This window comes from Oncorhynchus masou, chromosome 17 (genome assembly GCF_036934945.1).
Source record: "Oncorhynchus masou masou isolate Uvic2021 chromosome 17, UVic_Omas_1.1, whole genome shotgun sequence".
Classification (NCBI taxonomy): domain Eukaryota; kingdom Metazoa; phylum Chordata; class Actinopteri; order Salmoniformes; family Salmonidae; genus Oncorhynchus; species Oncorhynchus masou.
Genome location: NC_088228.1, coordinates 30122887 through 30142678, shown reverse-complemented (window position 1 = coordinate 30142678; position 19792 = coordinate 30122887). Strand labels below are relative to the sequence as shown.

Here is a 19792-nt window from a genome sequence, read left to right as displayed (position 1 = left end):
AACCTCAAATGCACTGCAAGTTTAACATTTCCCGCAACAAGGTGGTCAAATGAAGACCTGTAGGTGCAGAAACTCTTTGATTGAAGGGCATCTCTACATTTTCCATTTATAGAATCATGCAAATAGAAAAATAATACTTGTTGTCACCTAGGAACTTGGAGTTTACCTCTAATTTCTGAATATTGAAAAGGCTTTTTTTATTGGCTATGATTTAGTCATTTAAATGTAACATAATAAACATTAAACACTGATGTTACAAAAGGAACATAAAAAGCAATTACGTTTTGTTCAATATGAAAGCATGTGCTCTTAGACCAGAGGCAGTGTTTGCAAATCAAAGGGGTTACTAACTCTGTATTCAAAAAAATAAATAGACAAAACCTGCAAACTAATTGGAAAATATGTACAGAAAATAAAAGTTTCCAAGGATACCGAGTGGAACTCCAACAATGACAATGTTTTATGAAAAAAATATCTGCGCTTTCTTGTTATAGTCTTATTTCCACTAAGGTATTTATACTATGCAACCAACACACAGTGCACTGACAATGGGAACTGTGCTAGTTGGAGATGCTTGTGTCTTCAAAGGATCTGTGCACTATAACCATGGTTTCTGTCTGATCTCACTACATAAGCAATGTGTTAATTGAATAAAATGATCAAGAAATGAACAAGCAGAATGTATGCCCATAGTTTTCAACTTGATTCTTTTCCTGTCTTTTCAAGTCTGTTAATTCTGTTAACTCTTGGCATTCCTATGACTCCTATGCCTACTCTAAATGATGTCACCACCGATGCAGTATATTCACCACTGATGCAGTATATTCACCACCGATGCAGTATATTCACCACTGATGCAGTATATTCACCACCGATGCAGTATATTCACCACCGATGCAGTATATTCACCACTGATGCAGTATATTCACCACCGATGCAGTATATTCACCACTGATGCAGTATATTCACCACCGATGCAGTATATTCACCACTGATGCAGTATATTCACCACTGATGCAGTATATTCACCACTGATGCAGTATATTCACCACTGATGCAGTATATTCACCACCGATGCAGTATATTCACCACTGATGCAGTATATTCACCACTGATGCAGTATATTCACCACTGATGCAGTATATTCACCACTGATGCAGTATATTCACCACCGATGCAGTATATTCACCACCGATGCAGTATATTCACCACCGATGCAGTATATTCACCACCGATGCAGTATATTCACCACTGATGCAGTATATTCACCACCGATGCAGTATATTCACCACTGATGCAGTATATTCACCACTGATGCAGTATATTCACCACCGATGCAGTATATTCACCACTGATGCAGTATATTCACCACCGATGCAGTATATTCACCACCGATGCAGTATATTCACCACCGATGCAGTATATTCACCACCGATGCAGTATATTCACCACCGATGCAGTATATTCACCACCGATGCAGTATATTCACCACCGATGCAGTATATTCACCACTGATGCAGTATATTCACCACCGATGCAGTATATTCACCACCGATGCAGTATATTCACCACCGATGCAGTATATTCACCACCGATGCAGTATATTCACCACTGATGCAGTATATTCACCACTGATGCAGTATATTCACCACTGATGCAGTATATTCACCACCGATGCAGTATATTCACCACCGATGCAGTATATTCACCACTGATGCAGTATATTCACCACTGATGCAGTATATTCACCACTGATGCAGTATATTCACCACTGATGCAGTATATTCACCACCGATGCAGTATATTCACCACCGATGCAGTATATTCACCAGCGATGCAGTATATTCACCACTGATGCAGTATATTCACCACTGATGTATAATCACCACTGATGTACAGTACATCTCTCCTTCTACTAACCCTACTGTTTCACCTACTGGCCCTCTCCTCTCCCGTCTGTCCCCAGTCCTGGCCATGCATGAAAACGTCCTCAAGTGTCCTACTCCCGGGTGCACAGGAAGAGGCCATGTAAACAGCAATCGTAGCACCCACCGGAGGTACAGCCTGCAGGACTAACCTATTAAAAAATGACAAACTGTACATAGACAGGTTCAATGTCAGACTAATGGGCTTGATTTCCTTCTATTCATCCTCCTCCCCCAGTCTCTCAGGCTGCCCCATTGCTGCTGCAGTGAAAGTCCCCAAACCTCAAGAGGAGAGCCCCAAATGCAGACAAGCACCAGAACGATTGTCCAGGTAAAAATCACGTGGACTGAGAATCTATGTTATAACACACGTTAAAGCTGTAATATTGCAGTATTGTCACTCTTGACTGTTGACGATTATTGAAGCGCATGTGGACATACATTATGATAACAGTAAACCAATGAGACATTGAAAACGATACTATAAAAACATTTATTCTGAGAGCATAGTCCCTTTTGATATAAAACAGTGTTTGTGCTCGTTGACGATCAATATCATATAAGATCAGGAGCTATGTTGGTTAACATTTACAGTATCGTGTCCAGTTTATCCAGTCAGTGTATTGTAAAAGGAATGACAACATATCGCCAAGCAAAGCATCACATATACGGTTTCTCAGTGACATTTGTACTTAAGCAATGGGTTAAGGTCCCATGGGATTCTCTCGATTAGAGATGCAGAGCATAAGAGCTCTTTGTTCCCCTGAAGAGAAATGACAGGCAGACTGCCTACTCATACAAAATGAATTAGTTGGGCAACATGCCTGTGTGTGAACATACAAATACAGATCAGATCCCACAATCCAGGAGGAGGACGTTGATATTATTATAGGATTCAAGGGACACCGTGTCCATATTCCTTCACAACCACCTCGTATCAATATTATTCCGTGTTCTATTACTTCCACAATCACCACCACCTCTTCCACATGCATTGTTGTGCATAATGTGCATGCAGAGTGGCAAGCAAAAAAGTATGTGAACCCTTTGGAATGTTCTGGATTTCTGCATAAATTGGTCATACAATTAGATTGGATCTTCATCTAAGTCACAACAACAGACAAGCACGGTCTGCTTAAACTCATAACACACAAATGATTGCATTTTATTGTCTATATTGAATACATCATTTAAACATTCACAGTGTAGGTTGGCAAAAGTATGTCAACCCCTAGGCTAATGACTTCTCCAAAAGCTCATTGGAGTCAGGAGTCAGCTAACCTGGAGTACACTCATTGAGACGAGTTTGGAGATGTTGGTTAGAGCTGCCCTGCCCTATAAAAAAAAACACTCAGCAACATTTGAGTTTGCTATTCACAAGAAGCATTGCCTGATGTGAACCATGCCTCAAACAACAGAGATCTCAGAAGACCCAAGTTTAAGAATTGTGGTCTTGCATAAAACTGGAAAGGGTTACAAAAGTGTCTCTAAAAGCCTCGATGTTCATCAGTCCACGGTAAGACAAATTGTCTATAAATTGAGAAAGTTCAGCACTGTTGTTACTCTCCCTAGGAGTGGCCGTCCTGCGAAGATGACTGCAAGAGCACAGAGCAGAATGATCAATGAGTTTAAGTAGAATCCTAGAATGTCAGCTAAAGACTTACAGAAATCTCTGGAACATGCTAACATCTCTGTTGGCGAGTCTACGACACGTAAAACACTAAACAAGAATGCTGTTCATGGGAGGACACCACGGAAGAAGCCATTGCTGTCCAAAAAAAACATTGCTGCATGTCTGAAGTACGCAAAAGAGCATCTGGATGTTCCACAGCACTACTGGCAAAATATTCTGAGGACAGATGAAACTAAAGTTGTGTTGTTTGGAAGGAACACACAACACTATGTGTGGAGAAGAAAGAGTCACAGCACAGCACAGCACAGCACACCAACATCAAAACCTCATCTCAACTGTAAAGTATTTTTTGAATTTTTTTTATTTCACCTTTATTTAACCAGGTAGGCTAGTTGAGAACAAGTTCTAATTTGCAACTGCGACCTGGCCAAGATAAAGCATAGCATTGTGAACAGACAACACAGAGTTACACATGGAGTAAACAATAAACAAGTAAATAACACAGTAGAAAAAAAGAGAGTCTATATACATTGTGTGCAAAAGGCATGAGGAGGTAGGCAAATAAATACAATTTTGCAGATTAACACTGGAGTGATAATTGATCAGATGGTCATGTACAGGTAGAGATATTGGTGTGCAAAAGAGCAGAAAAGTAAATAAATAAAAACAGTATGGAGATGAGGTAGGTAAAATTGGGTGGGCTATTTACCGATAGACTATGTACAGCTGCAGCGATCGGTTAGCTGCTCAGATAGCAGAAGTTTGAAGTTGGTGAGGGAGATAAAAGTCTCCAAAAGTCTCCAACCAGTCACAGGCAGCAGGGAACTGGAACGAAAGACGGCCAAATGAGGTGTTGGCTTTAGGGATGATCAGTGAGATACACCTGCTGGAGCGCGTGCTACAAGTGGGTGTTGCCATCGTGACCAGTGAACTGAGATAAGGCGGAGCTTTACCTAGTATGGACTTGTAGATGACCTGGAACCAGTGGGTCTGGCGACGAATATGTAGCGAGGGCCAGCCGACTACAGCATACAGGTCGCAGTGGTGGGTGGTATAAGGTGCTTTAGTGACAAAACGGATGGCACTGTGATAAACTGCATCCAGTTTGCTGAGTAGAGTGTTGGAAGCTATTTTGTAGATGATGTCGCCGAAGTCGAGGATCGGTAGGATAGTCAGTTTTACTAGGGTAAGTTTGGCGGCGTGAGTGAAGGAGGCTTTGTTGCGGAATAGAAAGCCGACTCTAGATTTGATTTTCGATTGGAGATGTTTGATATGAGTCTGGAAGGAGAGTTTACAGTCTAGCCAGACACCTAGGTACTTATAGATGTCCACATATTCAAGGTCGGAACCATCCAGGGTGGTGATACGAGTCAGGCGTGCGGGTGCAGGCAGCGAACGGTTGAAAAGCATGCATTTGGTTTTACTAGCGTTTAAGAGCAGATGGAGGCCATGGAAGGAGTGTTGTATGGCATTGAAGCTAGTTTGGAGGTTAGATAGCACAGTGTCCAAGGACCGGCTGGAAGTATATAGAATGGTGTCGTCTGCGTAGAGGTGGATCAGGGAATCGCCCGTAGCAAGAGCAACATCATTGATATATACAGAGAAAAGAGTCGGCCCGAGAATTGAACCCTGTGGCACCCCCATAGAGACTGCCAGAGGACCGGACAGCATGCCCTCCGATTTGATTCACTGAACTCTGTGTGCAAAGTAGTTGGTGAACCAGGCAATGCAGTCATCAGAAAAACCGAGGCTACTGAGTCTGCCAATAAGAATATGGTGATTGACAGAGTCGAAAGCCTTGGCAAGGTCGATGAAGACGGCTGCACAGTACTGTCTTTTATCGATGGCCGTTATGATATCGTTTAGTACCTTGAGCGTGGCTGAGGTGCACCCGTGACCGGCTCGGAAACCAGATTGCACAGCGGAGAAGGTACGTTGTGATTCGAGATGGTCAGTGACCTGTTTGTTGACTTGGCTTTCGAAGACCTTAGATAGGAAGGGCAGGATGGATATAGGTCTGTAACAGTTTGGGTCCAGGGTTTCTCCTCCTTTGAAGAGGGGGATGACTGTGGCAGCTTTCCTATCCTTGGGGATCTCAGACGATATGAAAGAGAGGTTGAACAGGCTGGTAATAGGGGTTGCGACAATGGCGGTGGATAGTTTCAGAAATAGAGGGTCCAGATTGTCAAGCCCAGCTGATTTGTACGGGTCCAGGTTTTGCAGCTCTTTCAGAACATCTGCTATCTGGATTTGGGTAAACGAGAACCTGGAGAGGCTTGGGCGAGTAGCTGCGGGGGGGGGGGGGGGTGGAGCTGTTGGCCGAGGTTGGAGTAGTCAGGCGGAAGGCATGGCCAGCCATTGAGAAATGCTTGTTGAAGTTTTCGATAATCATGGATTTATCGGTGGTGACCGTGTTACCTAGCCTCAGTGCAGTGGGCAGCTGGGAGGAGGTGCTCTTGTTCTCCATGGACTTCACAGTGTCCCAGAACTTTTTGGAGTTGGAGCTACAGGATGCAAATTTCTGCCTGAAGAAGCTGGCCTTAGCTTTCCTGACTGACTGCCTGTATTGGTTCCTGACCTGAACATTTGCATATCGCAGGGACTATTCGATGCTATTGCAGTCCGCCACAGGATGTTTTTGTATGGTGAAGAGAGCATCATGGTTTGGAGCTGCTTTGCTGCCTCAGGGCCTGGACAGCTTGCTATCATCGACAAAAATTAATTCCCAAGTTTATCAAGACATTTTGCAGGAGAATGTAAGGCTATCTGTCCGCCAATTGAAGCTCAACAGAAGTTGAGTGATGCAACAGGACAACGACCCAAAAGATAGAAGTAAATCAACAACAGAATGGCTTCAACAGAAGAAAATACTCCTTCTGGTGTGGCCCAGTCAGTCCTGACCTCAACCTGATTTCAAATGCTGTGGTATGACTTCGAGAGCGATTCGCACCAGACATCCCAATAATATTGCTGAACTGAAACAGTTATGGAAAGAGGAATGGTCCAAAATTCCTCCTGACCGTGCAGGTCTGACTGTGCAGATCTGATCCGCAACTACAGAAAAGGTTTGGTTGAGGTTATTGCTGCCAAAGCAGGGGCAACCAGATATTAAATCCAAGGGTTCACATGCTTTTTTCCAACCTGCACTGTGAATGTTTACACGGTGTGTTCAATAAAGACATGAAAATGTATAATTGTTTGTGTGTTATTCGTTTAAGCAGACTGTGATTGTCTATTGTTGTGACTTAGATGAAGATCAGATTGCATTTTATGACCAATTTATGCAGAAGTCCAGGTAATTCCAAAGGGTTCACATACTTTCTCTTGCCACTGTAAGTGTCAATTTCCTGTTCCTTACATGGACTTTATTTGACACATACAGTAGCCACTTTCCTCATCAAATCCAACAACAACACCTCGTCTTCTTGGATTCTTCTCCAACCAGACCTCTCGGCCCCCTCATGAAGAAGTTGGAGTTCAACCAGTACAGCTACAGGTTCGCCCATCACCATCCTGTCACCGCCGCCTTGCAAGCCAACCTCACCAAGGACATGGACAAGTACAGCAAGATCCGCTTTGATTACGCCAGCTTTGATGCACAGGTCTTCGGCAAACAACCTCTGATGGCACCCAACCAGGACCAAAAATCTCTCCTTCACACTTCCCTGACTGTGAGTTTCGCACATTTTATTTGATTCAGGGGGGGGGGCATGTGTTAAGCCACATTAAACGGATTTAATGTGTCGCTCATCTTCTGCCACAAATGTGCATCCCATACATGATCAGACAACATCCAAACTATGAGTATGCGACACACTCACAAGGTTCCTGTAAACAAGACAATCATGCTTGTTTAATATTGCTTACATTTACAGTTTAGTCATTTAGCAGATGGTCCTATCCAGAGCAACTTACAGTTAGTGCATTCATCTTAAGGTAGCTAGGTGGGACAACCACGTATCTTAGTCGTAGTAAGTAAAAAAATTCACAAAGTAGCTATCAGCAAAGTCAGTGCTAGTATGATTAAAAAAATAATAAAAAACATTGTTTTGAACAGATCTGTCAGATCCTGAGAGAATTGTCATTTTATCAAGAAATACCTGTATTATCAACACAGACTTTATTTATTCAAGCACAGACTGATGCCATTGCAACCACACTGTAACAGCAAATGCATAGCTGGTTGCACGACGCACCATAATATAGTGAGTATAATCAGTTGTTCCTGTATCTCTGTGTAACTTTCTGAATGTATGTTCTGTTATCTAGCAGCTCTACAGTACACTGGCTTCCTGGGTGCCCCCGGCAACCTCTTTCCCACGCCTGACCCCGGACGGCACAGCCCACCCACCCATTACAAACCGGGATGTGAGGGGCTCCAAGACACCGCAGCCACCACCGCCATCCTCAACCTCTCAACCCGCTACCGAAGCAACATGGAGGCCATCTCCATCTCCGGCCGGCCCCTGGCATCCTCCACAAAGGTAATCAAATTAGACCACTTGGAAAGGTATTTAATGGGGTCATTTTAAAGCAACTCTGATTTGTGTATAAAAAGGGAGAAACATCAAAAGGACTGTTTTTGGCAAAGAGATCGTGTCTCTGGTGGCAGGGAAACAAGAGGTTCCCCTCCATAAAGCTTTAATGTACACAAAAGAAAATTTATATAATCACATCAAAAGAAAAAAATACTATCAGCTTTATTTCTCAATTACAATTAGACTGTTGTTTCTACTTTTATGGAAATAGTCACAATTAATCAAAGATAACTGAAGAAATCTGTCATTCATTTTGATGTTTTTTGCCGATGAGATCTTAGTCGCTCAATTTTACCTCCAACTAAGATGTTTGGTGCAGTATTTCGAATGACAACAAATACTTTACTGAAGAATCCCTACTGTTGACCAATCACTGACGAAGGGGCGTAAAGGCTTCGGTTACTGACTTCGTCTTGCCTCAAGAAACAATTGTGTGTGCCTGAACAAACAACAAAAACCTTACCGTCACAAAATGACATCATAATACATGCACAAACTCTTCCTAGCGGTTACAAACACCCTTATTTCTCAATTACAACTAGACTCTGTAGTTTATGTAAAACATGTGGTCATGCATATGATTTTACTATTATGGACAAAAAAAGAAAAATGGAAAAATGAATAACTGTATGAAAGTGTGTCTTGCATGCTGCAGATGGCGGAATATATTTTGCTTAGTAATATATTATCCAGGATCAACTGTGTCTCTATCAGATGGCCTATAAAACTAGTTCAGTGGATTAAACCAATCAGCTGAACTCATTAGCTGAAATCTTTTATTCACACAAAACCAAAATCTCAGTGATTTATTAAATGTGCACCAGTTTAGTTTAAAACTTGACCCATTTGTGCACATCCTGTATAATCTCTAGAGGGGAAAAAAAACAACTGCCCTGTCCACTACATGGAAAACCATGATACTCTCAACTGAACTGAAACTTGGCCTTCCTATGCATTACAGTTGAGCATAACAACGAATGTCTCAAAACCCAAACAAGGCCCGTCTCTACATTATGTAATTTATGACAGATAATATTGATAGATAAATGATTCAAGGTTTCCAACACCTACACAGTACAGAACCCAGCTTGGTGAGCTGAGAATGTGGTCCTGTACCAGGTGCCAACCCACTGAATGAATAAAACAGTGTTAGCAACTTAATAATTTGTGCTCTTCTGCGTTGGACTTATGTAGCATACAGTACACTGTATAGGGCCATGCAACTCATAAGTTTGTTATATATCTGTAGGCTACCAGTGATGCAAATGCAACAAAAATGCATCACAACTCAATGTGAAAAGTTCATGCTATTGAGATTAGCTACAGACATGTCACCATCACAGACATAATTAAAATGGACAGCCACACACGCTTGCAATGTCCATGAAAATGATCCCCTTTAATTAATTTGAAAGGCTCTCTTTTGTTAGAAAAATAATGGGGGATAGGTTGAATGGGACATATGCGTTGAATAATTGGTTTCATTTATAGGCAGTATTTCGGCATTTAATGAGGGAAAACTTTTAATACTATAAAACCTATAAAGCTGAAGCACACAGCCCAGCATTTCACCTAACACAGAATGAGTAACACATCTGTCAGTGAGAAAACGTATGCTGCATTAAGCTTTTTAATTTTTCTTTTAATGGTGATGACCTAAAACCAGCACCCCCAGCTGCCATCTTAGTTGTATGTCCTAGAAAACAGATAGATTACACAGCTGTCACAAAAAAAAATACACACCAAGCAACGATTATTATTTTGTTCAACAGAATTAATGCTGGCTTAACACCACACTTTACTCCGGTGTTAGATAATCACTCATCACTCAGCGTCTTATTTTCATGTAAATGTGTATTTGAGGTGCAATTCAAGTTATTTCTCGCAGGAATTATTGTTGTCATTTTCAGAGTGGCACACACTTAAAGCATTGCAGTTGGTGCTACAAGGCATGTCATGGAAATATATGAATTTCAATCTTCATAACCCACATATCGTTATTTCCCATGAAACTGGCGTACCTGTATGTTTTTGTTAAAGACAGTTGACTATTTCAAAAAAGTTCATTACCTGCTGACTGTTACAGAGTTTGACTTGTGAACTTCTTCTCATTAAGGACATGCCCATAGAGGTGGATGAGAACGGCACTCTGGACCTGAGTATGAAGAAAAGTCGGGAGGTGAATGCCCCACCCAAGGTGCCTTTGGGAGACGTTACCCTGTCCCATCCTGATTCCACTCTCAAGCAGGCCGGCAGTGTGCACATCAGCCCTGCCTTCTACCATTCCCTGTGTGAGAGAGACGCCTGGGACACACCTCTCAACTTCAGCAAAGCACAACAAATGATGCACGACAGAGAGGTACAAGCTCTTGTTAAAGAGAGTGTTCCTCACAGCTGGTGTTCCTGGTTGTTGTTGATTTAAAAGGCCATGACATTTGTACTGTTATTAACTCACCGACGACAACATCTGGTGCTGAACACAGAATCTTTGAGGAAGTAAATCCAAATGTTTCACATCACAAGTATATACGTCATAAATACTGTCCGTGTGGATTAAATGTGACTTTAAAAGAATGTATGGTTTACTGTAAGTATCCTTAAGCGTAATATCTCAGCCTTACCACCTAACCCCTAGGCTTGTGTTTTAAGAGTAATAAGTGGGATGTTTTCATTGATAATGTTCAAAACTCAAGACTGAGACAGGAAGTCAGGAGGTTAAGCAGATTTTTAAAGACACTTTATTATTAAGACTGCATGCGAAATGGCACCCTATTTCTTCAAAAGTATTGCACTATATAATGAAAAGGGTCCATTTCAAACGTACATATGTCTCTCAGCAGGAGGATTTTGACGACGCTTCTCTGGAGAACCAGAGCTACTCCGGAGACGCAAGCATGTTAAGCCCCAAGACCAAGATGCTCTTAAGAGATGCTAAGAAAGAGCTGATGAGGTATATCATGTTAAACATGGCGGGTCTGCTCATTCTGGGGGTCCAATGAGGGGAGAAATTGACATATTGAGGCTTCTTTGCTCAGTCATCTGTGTATAATGTGCATTTCCCTCTAAAAAGGTCAGCTGACAGATGGTCAGTCTTAATAACAAAAGTGTAATTCCCGACCAGACCTTTTAAATGGGGCAGTATATTATAAGTGGGGTGACTGAATACACACTCGGTGAAATGCACGGGACATGATCTATCCTATTATTAGCTCTTATATTGTTACCTATTATATATTACATATCGTTGTGACTGGTATGTCTGCAGGTTCATGTGGAGAGGAAATGTATCTTGTTAAAAGTGAGTTTTTACATGTCCGTATGTCCTCAGCTTTACCACTCTTGACTTTGTAGTTAGACTCTGTATGTTCTCTTGAGTTTGGCTCTGGGGATTTGATTCACTTTATGGCTCGACACGATTGAGTAGGTTACAGGAAACAAGTAGATCTTCCAAGTGAGCACCTTTTAACGAACAACTTTCTGCCACTCCAAATAAACACATTCAGAGACGCTGTTGTGGTGAATGTGTTCGGGGAGTAAAATAAGTCCTACTAGATTTCCTGCTGCCACTAACCCTTCACACTTCCAATTCCACTAATAACCAGTCAATGTCATGTTACCGAGGTTAATACACTGTGTTGAAAGTCCGTGTATTCTAGAGTATGGTCTTAACTAAGTGTTGTGCTCTCTGCAGCTGTCCTACCCCCGGCTGTGACGGTAGTGGCCATGTAACAGGAAATTATGCGTCACATCGAAGGTAATTACACACTCGTTAACACCAGCTAGTTAACACCGCAAGGCCTGGTTCAGAGGAACTATGTTGATTGTTTCATGTTGATCAGCATTAATATGCTGCTGAAAAGGAAACTATTGTTTTTGCAACCTTATTGTCGCTGTGGAATTTAAGTCATTTACAACGGACTTGTAATTGTATTGAAACGTTGGACAGAAAACAACTGTACAAACTGAAGATGATAATGCAAATGGTTATCATATGGTTTGGGAGAGGATGACCTCTGCCACATTGCACTGTACAGTATATCAATCACTGTCAGACTTCAATTGAATTGAACTATGATCAAAGGATTCATTGTAATAACTCTCTGGTGTGGATCCTCTGTCTGTAGTGTATCTGGGTGTCCCCTGGCTGACAAGACTCTCAAATCACTGATGGCAGCCAACTCTCAGGAACTAAAGTATGCGTTGTCCTGTCAGTCATTATCAACTGTTTCTAACCTGTTTGTATCCACTCATTCAACTTCGTGCTATTTTATTGGATTACATTATCCATTCTACCTGGTCTCATGCTGTTTTAGTCATACAATACATTGACTACATTGAATCTGGACTTTTATCCACGTTGTGTGATCAGGCTGTATACACTGAGTGTACAAAACATTAAGAACACCTTCCTAATATTGAGTTGCAGCCCCTTTTGCCCTCAGGACAGCCTCAATTCGTTGTGGCACGGACTCTACAAGGTGTCAAAAGTGTTCCACAGGGATGTTGACTTCAATTCTTTCCACAGTTGTGTCACGTTGGCTGGAAGTCCTTTGGGTGGTGGACCATTCTAGACACACATGGGAAATTGTTTAGCATGAAAAACCCAGCAGTGTTGCAGTTCTTGACACACTCGAACTACTATACTCCGTTCAAAGGCACTTAGAATCTTTTGTCTTGCCCATTCACCCTCTGAATGGCTTAAAAATCCTTCTTTAACCTGCCTCCTCCCCTTCATCTACACTGATTGAAATGGATTTAACAGGTGACATCAATAAGGGATTATAGCTTTCACCTGTTCAGTCTGTGTCATGTAAAGAGCCTGTGTTCCTAATGTTTTGTACACTCAGGATACATAAAACAATGTACTGTATATCTCCTGAGCTCATAAAGGTCCTTTGCCTTCCATTTTTTTTAATGCATTTAAATATTATATAATTGTTCCAGAGTTTCACCTGTTTTGTCTGTCTCTCCACCTGCAGGTGCCCAACACTTGGATGTGATGGATCTGGACACGTGACCGGGAATTATGCTTCACACAGAAGGTAGTCTAGACTGGATGACACGAATGACTGAATTGATTAGAAATGGAATAGAAATGTGTTTGAATCTTGTTGTTTATTTTTCTGAATTTATTCATCTTTGACTTGTGGTAAACTGTTTTTATATCCAAGAAGATACGATTCTGACGACACCTGACTGATTCTTGAAAACTGATTTTGTTTTTTCGAATGTTGTTTTCAATGACATGCTTTGTGAGAATCAATGATGGAAGAGTTTGCTTGATTTTAGCCCTAAATTAGCGTTCATTATTGTTAAACCGTATTGTCTCTAAACATTTGTAGTTTGTCAGGATGTCCACGTGCCAGAAAGGGAGGCTTGAAGCTCACACCAAACAAAGATGAAAAAGACGACCAAGAAATGAAGTAAGAGATTATTCTTACGATTGTTGTTTTTCATGACTACATGATTGCTGACTCAATGAATGAAAATACTTGTATCCGGTGGTTAAGAGGTCATTATAACAGAAAAAAATGAAAAGGAAATTGTTTACAATGATTAACAACATGTGTATAATACATGTTTCAAACACTGTAATATTTTAAAATTGTCTTAATAGAATACCTGTCTTATCACTCTCTTGTGAGTGTTTTCCTTATCATGGTGTGTTGTTTATTACAGGTCCCCCATACTACTGTATGGGTACAAAGCTTTGATTCACTGATGTAAAGCAGAATTATTCTAGATGCAGTTGTCTCTGGAAAAACTGATATTGGTCTTTAAAACAAACAAAAACATTTAATTGATTGCTGCTGCTTAAATCCAAAGTCCAACGTATGAGACCTTGTTTACTTCTACATCTGGACAGACACAGATTTCCCATTCTTTTTAAATTACTAATGCAGGGCCAAGAGCTTAGGAATTAGACTGGAATAAATCGCATACACATTAAGAGAGGGCGGGGGAGCGACAGGTAGCCTAGCGGTAAGAGCGTTGGGCCAATCACCGAAAGGTTGCTAGTTCGAATCTACCTACATGTAGTGCATCTGTAATGTTGCTAGATTATTGTAAATTGTCGGCCATATGGCATGATTCTATTGTCCTGGTGCCTTACATCTGTGGTGTGTGGATGGCTGGACATAATGGGGCTGTTTTGTCCTCTAAGTGCTAGCAGTACTCTGAACAACGAAGTGCAACAACAAGCTTTGTTACAGTAGTACTCTGTTTGCACGCTAGCTCTGTGTTCCATTTGTACCATCTCAGCCTGCCTTTCACCTTTACCAATAAGGGAAGAGTTCAGCAACCCTCAAAATTACATTCTTTCACATGATGGGATACATGACAATTATGTGTAATTCATGTCACTCCATTACTGACCTGGAGAAAAGAGAGCTGGAAAAAAAAATGTAATTACCCTTATAACTCTTAATAATATTCAGCCAGACTTGTGCTTATGTTTTTCGATTACAAACACCAATAACCTACCTAGTACTGTATATGTAGGCTATATCAATCTGAATGTGTTTATTATGCCAAAGTTTTTCTGGATCAGCAACTTGGCTGATACGATTATTTGAGCCTGTTGTCAGTTTTGTTGACTACATTTTTAATCAGCATTTGACTGGATTAATCAATGTAATGGTTTGACAACTCTTCCGGTCTAGTTAGTGAGGGATATTTATGAACTGTGCAAATGATTTGTTTGAGTATGTATGTATGTATGTATTATGTGTGGTTTAACAGGTTAAGTAAAGTCGTCGCAACTCAGTTGACAGAATTTTGATCTACTTACATTTCCATTGTACCTAAACTCAGCGATAGATTTACATATCTCAGATCATACTGTATTTACTACATCTGTCATATCAAATGGCCTGAACTGCCAAACTATTCTGAGGGAAAAACAGCTTACTGATGACAATAATCTTTCTCCTCTGCCTCATCGGAATGAGAATAGACGTCTCTCACAGCGGCACTCTGTACATTGTCAACAGTCTGTGTGACAACATGATTCTCTCCACTAGCAGTATAAGGGGAGGACATCAGATAGTAACAGACTCCTGGGTGTATTCTGAACGTTGTAGATATATAATTAATAGACCTGACACAGTTCCATATTCTATCTGACAGATAATCATATCTGTTCTATGCGATGCATTTCTAGCTGAATGTTTTTAACGTAAAATCCTCCTGAACAGACTCCTTGTTTGTCTCCCTACTAGGTGTCCAGTGATTGGTTGTGATGGGCAGGGCCACACATCGGGGAAGTACACATCTCACCGCAGTGCAGGGAGCTGCCCCCTCACTGCCAAGAGGCAGAACGAGTCATCCATCAATGGCCTCCCCTTCCCCTGGAATAAGGCCTGCAAACAGGAACTGCCCCACTGTCCCCTGCCCGGCTGCAATGGCCTTGGACACGCCAATAACGTGTTTGTCACCCATAGAAGGTGAGATTGCATTACATCAATTTTGTCCCGTACGATTCCAGTGAAATGTTTATAATTTCTATTGATACTACTATCCTTGACCACCGACCCCTAATTAAAGGTGCACTCCTTGAACAACTAAATAGCTTTGAGATTGACATTTGTGAGTTGGTAATATTTTTGTAATTTGAATTTTATTTCTATATAGTTTGTCGGGATGCCCACTTAATGCTCAAAGTATCAAGAAGAAGATGTCAGGAGAGGAGATGGTGACTATTAAACTGAAAGCCAGCAGTGGTAAGTCTCGGTGGTGTACTGTACATACAGTATATGCTTGGGCAGGATAATATATTTTATGGAAATGTTCATCTTAGTACCATCAAAGTATGTGTAGACCCCCTCCTAGTTGATTCACTGAAGCACAGTAGCAGGTTTAGTTTGAACTTCATAAGAGTATTCTCCATTTTCAAACAGGAGTTGACAACGACGATGACATGCAACACTTGGATCATGAAATCAAGGAACTGAATGAATCCAACCTGAAAATAGAAGCTGACATGATGCAACTGCAGACCCAGGTAAATATCCACATCTGTGATGATATGATGGTTTTCAAAGGACTCGGGCTTAATTCAGGTTGACAAGTCTTCCTCTTCCCTGAAAGCAGATTTCGTCAATGGAATGTAACCTGAAGACAATTGAGGAGGAGAACAAGATGATTGAACAGCACAACGACAGCCTTCTGAAGGAGTTAGCTCGCCTCAGCCAAGCTCTCATCAACAGTCTCACAGACATCCAACTGCCTCAAATGGTACAGTAGGCCTCATCCAAATCTCCCCACTTGCACTTGTAGCATTTTTTTAACCATATTTCTATCTATAGTGCAGCATTTTCCAAACTCGGTCCTTGGGAGGGGTGCACGTTTTGGTTTTTGCCCAAACACTACACAGTTTTGAATTAGCTGTGGAGTGCTAGGGGAAAACCCAAAACGTGCACCCCTTGGGGTCCAGAGGACCGAGTTTGGTAAACCCCGCTATAGTGGTATTAAATTCCTATTCTCACTATATGCTTCAGTTTTTGAACTAATATTAGAACATGTTTGTGTTCCAGGGGCCCATAAGTGAGCATAATTTCGAAGCCTATGTGAACACATTAACAGATATGTACAACAACTCGGAGCACGACTACTCTCCCGAGTGTAAGGCTCTCTTGGATAATATCAAACAGGCTATAAAGGGAATCCACGTTTAAGCTGTCAAGCCACCAAGAGGAGGTATCTTTGAGTTGGGATAATGGTATTGGATGACTGTGTTTTTCCTGGAGAGTGCAGTGCTGGCTTAGTTGCATGTATAAGACAAAGCTTTGGGAAATGTGTCAACATTTCACAGTTGAATACATTGCACTGAGACAATTACCAGCTGAAAATAATTTTTCATGTTTTTTAAAGCTTCTGTATTCACATGTTATTTCTGGTGAGATTTCTACCCCCCTTGCACTTAATTATTTTGTATGGTTTGCTTGATTTAACTCTGTATTTGTTATGTTTTTGTCATTCGTTATGTTATTGCTATTTATCATCTTTATTCATCAATGTATTTAAACATTTTTTAAATTGTATTTCTATGATTGTAAAATGCTAAATATTTGAAATCCTTTGACTAATTGTATATTACATTGATGCACATTCCAGTTTTAATCATAGCTCTCTTTTGCCGTCTAGTGGTGGTTTATTTATGTCAGATCAGATTCTAATAAAACAATTTGGATCTCCCACGAAGGTAGAGAACTCTCCTAGAATAATCCAGAATCAACATTTTTTTTAAATTGTTGCTTTCGATTTCTATTTAATATTCAACCCTTGAATGTATGGTAAGACAAAATGAAGACTCAAAAATGCAATGCTACTGTACTGTACACTCATAATTCAACAATATGTTCAAAGTTGACTGCAATTGGGGAGTTGCGTTTGGCTCTTAGCAAAATGCAACATTGTTTTATTTCATTCAATTAACTGAATGTCAAATTCAACGTTGAGTGTGTTGCTAGAATAGAGCAGCACAATTCATAAATCCACTTTGACAAGATATTGTCTTTCTTTTTCTTAAATAATATAGATATTAAACTGCCTTCTGTGCACACACTGTGTGTGCATATATGTGCCTACATGTACATGAATACATAAAATATACAGTTCTCTGTTTTGTGGTAGGACAGTATTATGTGGATGGTGTGTAATTTATTATACAGTACACTTATTTTCAAAGGAGAAAATGTTCTTAATGACTGTTTATATGCCATTTCAAATATTTAAGCATCGTCTCGGTAGCTGTAATCTCAAAGTCAGGTCTTGAAGTTTCACAGGTTAAGAAGTGTTAGTGCTTTTTTAAACGTTTGATTTATTTTCAGCATGGGACAAAATGGCGTGGATGGTATTAGAAGAAATGAACCACCACCATATAAACATTTCTTCTAGTACTATTATGACACCTTTTAAAATGTATGCTCATTATTACTTAACGATGGTCGGTGGCATTTCGGTTTCAGTAGTCACACCAATTTCAAAATATCCCCCAAAAGGCACTTGGTGGCATAAATATCACTGCCGGTTCTTTAGGGCCAGCATGTATTTTCATCCTGTCAATCATTTTGCAAACTGTCAATCATTTTGATTTTCAGTTCATCACTATTACTTGAAGCAAAAGGGGACAAACAAACAATGGTATTGCTAGTTCTTAACTGTTTGTTTTCAATTGTTTATGTTTTATTTATTCTTAAATTGAGTTGTGAATCAGTTGCACTTTCACTTTTTTTCCTGTTGTATTTCAGTTGAGTTCTATTGCCCTGGGGTTCCAGAGAAAGATTACGCTTTCTTTGTTTGTGAGCATTGCTCTTGATGTCGCAGTACAACGTTATTATTTTGCAGTTTGCATGGGTTGACAGTCCTATCAAGTTACAATAAATGGAGTTTGACTAGGCCTACTACACATGTCCTGAGGAAGAATTCGAAGAGGTGCATATCTGCAAAACATAGCCAAATTAAGGACCCTTGTTGAGAAAAATACTTTGTTTTATTCAAATACTCAACACATTGTAAAGGATTGTAATCTTGAAAAATGTAATCATTTAACATTTTAACTTAATAATTGTGTTAATTTATTTATAATTCGTAATATTTAATTCATATACCACACATTGTTTGCTCAGGAAGTTTTGTGAAGAATATTTATTTTTCCCTGTTAGTATTTGATGTTTTGTAATGTGAACTGGATTTTTGTGGAATGATATTAGTATGATGAAACTGTAGTGTATTTTCTTTCCTTTTTCATTCAAATGTTATGCTTTTTCAGTTCAAGTAGTTTGTAAATCGAAAGTATTACTTTTGCTATTTCATAAGCAGATATGCGCTGTGTTGTACAGTTTGTGTATGGTAGAAATAAAACTTTTTAAATGGTTGTGTGTGATTCTCAGACCTAACATAGTACAGTATATTGGTGTTGCCATATTGGTGTATTGCATCACTTCCCTCCCCATACTGTCACTGTAGCTTCATGAAGTCAATACCTGAGGATGACAAGTCTGTGCCACCTGGTGGTGAGTAGCAATAAGACAAGGCATCTCAGATGAGAAAGTAGGCAAATACAGGTGTATAGGCCTATTCTTTGTTCATTGCTGACAATTTGGTTGCTGATATGTATATTAATAAAACCCATTCATTCAATTCACAATCCTCATAGAATTGTACAAGTGTATCAGTATGTTCATTCAGAATGAAGCCAGAGACCAAATAAAGTGAGTGAGCAGGCCTTGCCAAGCAGCCGGGGGACTACAACAGTGATAGATTTCAAAGAGACAGTACAAGAGCAGAAAGCACTACAAATCAATCCATTTGAACTTGTCACCTCATGATGAGGTTGCTTACTAGTTAAAACTACATGACATCCAGATATAGTTAGCAGATTAGCAGTTTTCATCTCAGCACACCTCATCAAAACTAAATATAGGCCAGCTACACTCCACTCCATACGTATTCGGACAGTAAAACCTAAAAAGATATTTGTCTCTATACTCCAGAATTTTGATTTATTTGAGATTAGGCAAAGTACATAATGTCAGCTTTTATTTCAGCGTTTGGAAATGAAAGCACTTTACAGTGCCTTCGGAAAGTATTCAGACCTCTTAACTTTTTAAAATGTTTGTTACATTAGAGCCTTATTCTAAAATGTATTAAATGAAAAAAAATCCTCAGCAATCTACACACGATACCCCATAATG

At 40.2% G+C, this 19792-nt stretch overlaps 1 protein-coding gene across 1 annotated transcript in view; it reads left to right on the top strand.

Annotated features, from left to right (window-relative positions):
* LOC135558833 (suppression of tumorigenicity 18 protein-like) overlaps positions 1 to 18972 on the top strand; it is a 29633-nt gene extending 10661 nt beyond the window's left edge. The window contains 16 exon segments of the mRNA XM_064992996.1: positions 1967 to 2057; positions 2164 to 2256; positions 7004 to 7214; positions 7217 to 7229; positions 7828 to 8042; positions 10213 to 10455; positions 10934 to 11046; positions 11788 to 11850; positions 12221 to 12289; positions 13076 to 13138; positions 13439 to 13519; positions 15317 to 15541; positions 15729 to 15817; positions 15995 to 16098; positions 16185 to 16331; positions 16631 to 18972. Of these exon segments, the coding sequence (XP_064849068.1) occupies positions 1967 to 2057; positions 2164 to 2256; positions 7004 to 7214; positions 7217 to 7229; positions 7828 to 8042; positions 10213 to 10455; positions 10934 to 11046; positions 11788 to 11850; positions 12221 to 12289; positions 13076 to 13138; positions 13439 to 13519; positions 15317 to 15541; positions 15729 to 15817; positions 15995 to 16098; positions 16185 to 16331; positions 16631 to 16771 (1961 nt within the window). The 3' untranslated portion in view covers positions 16772 to 18972.
* The last annotated feature ends 820 nt before the right edge of the window (positions 18973 to 19792 follow it).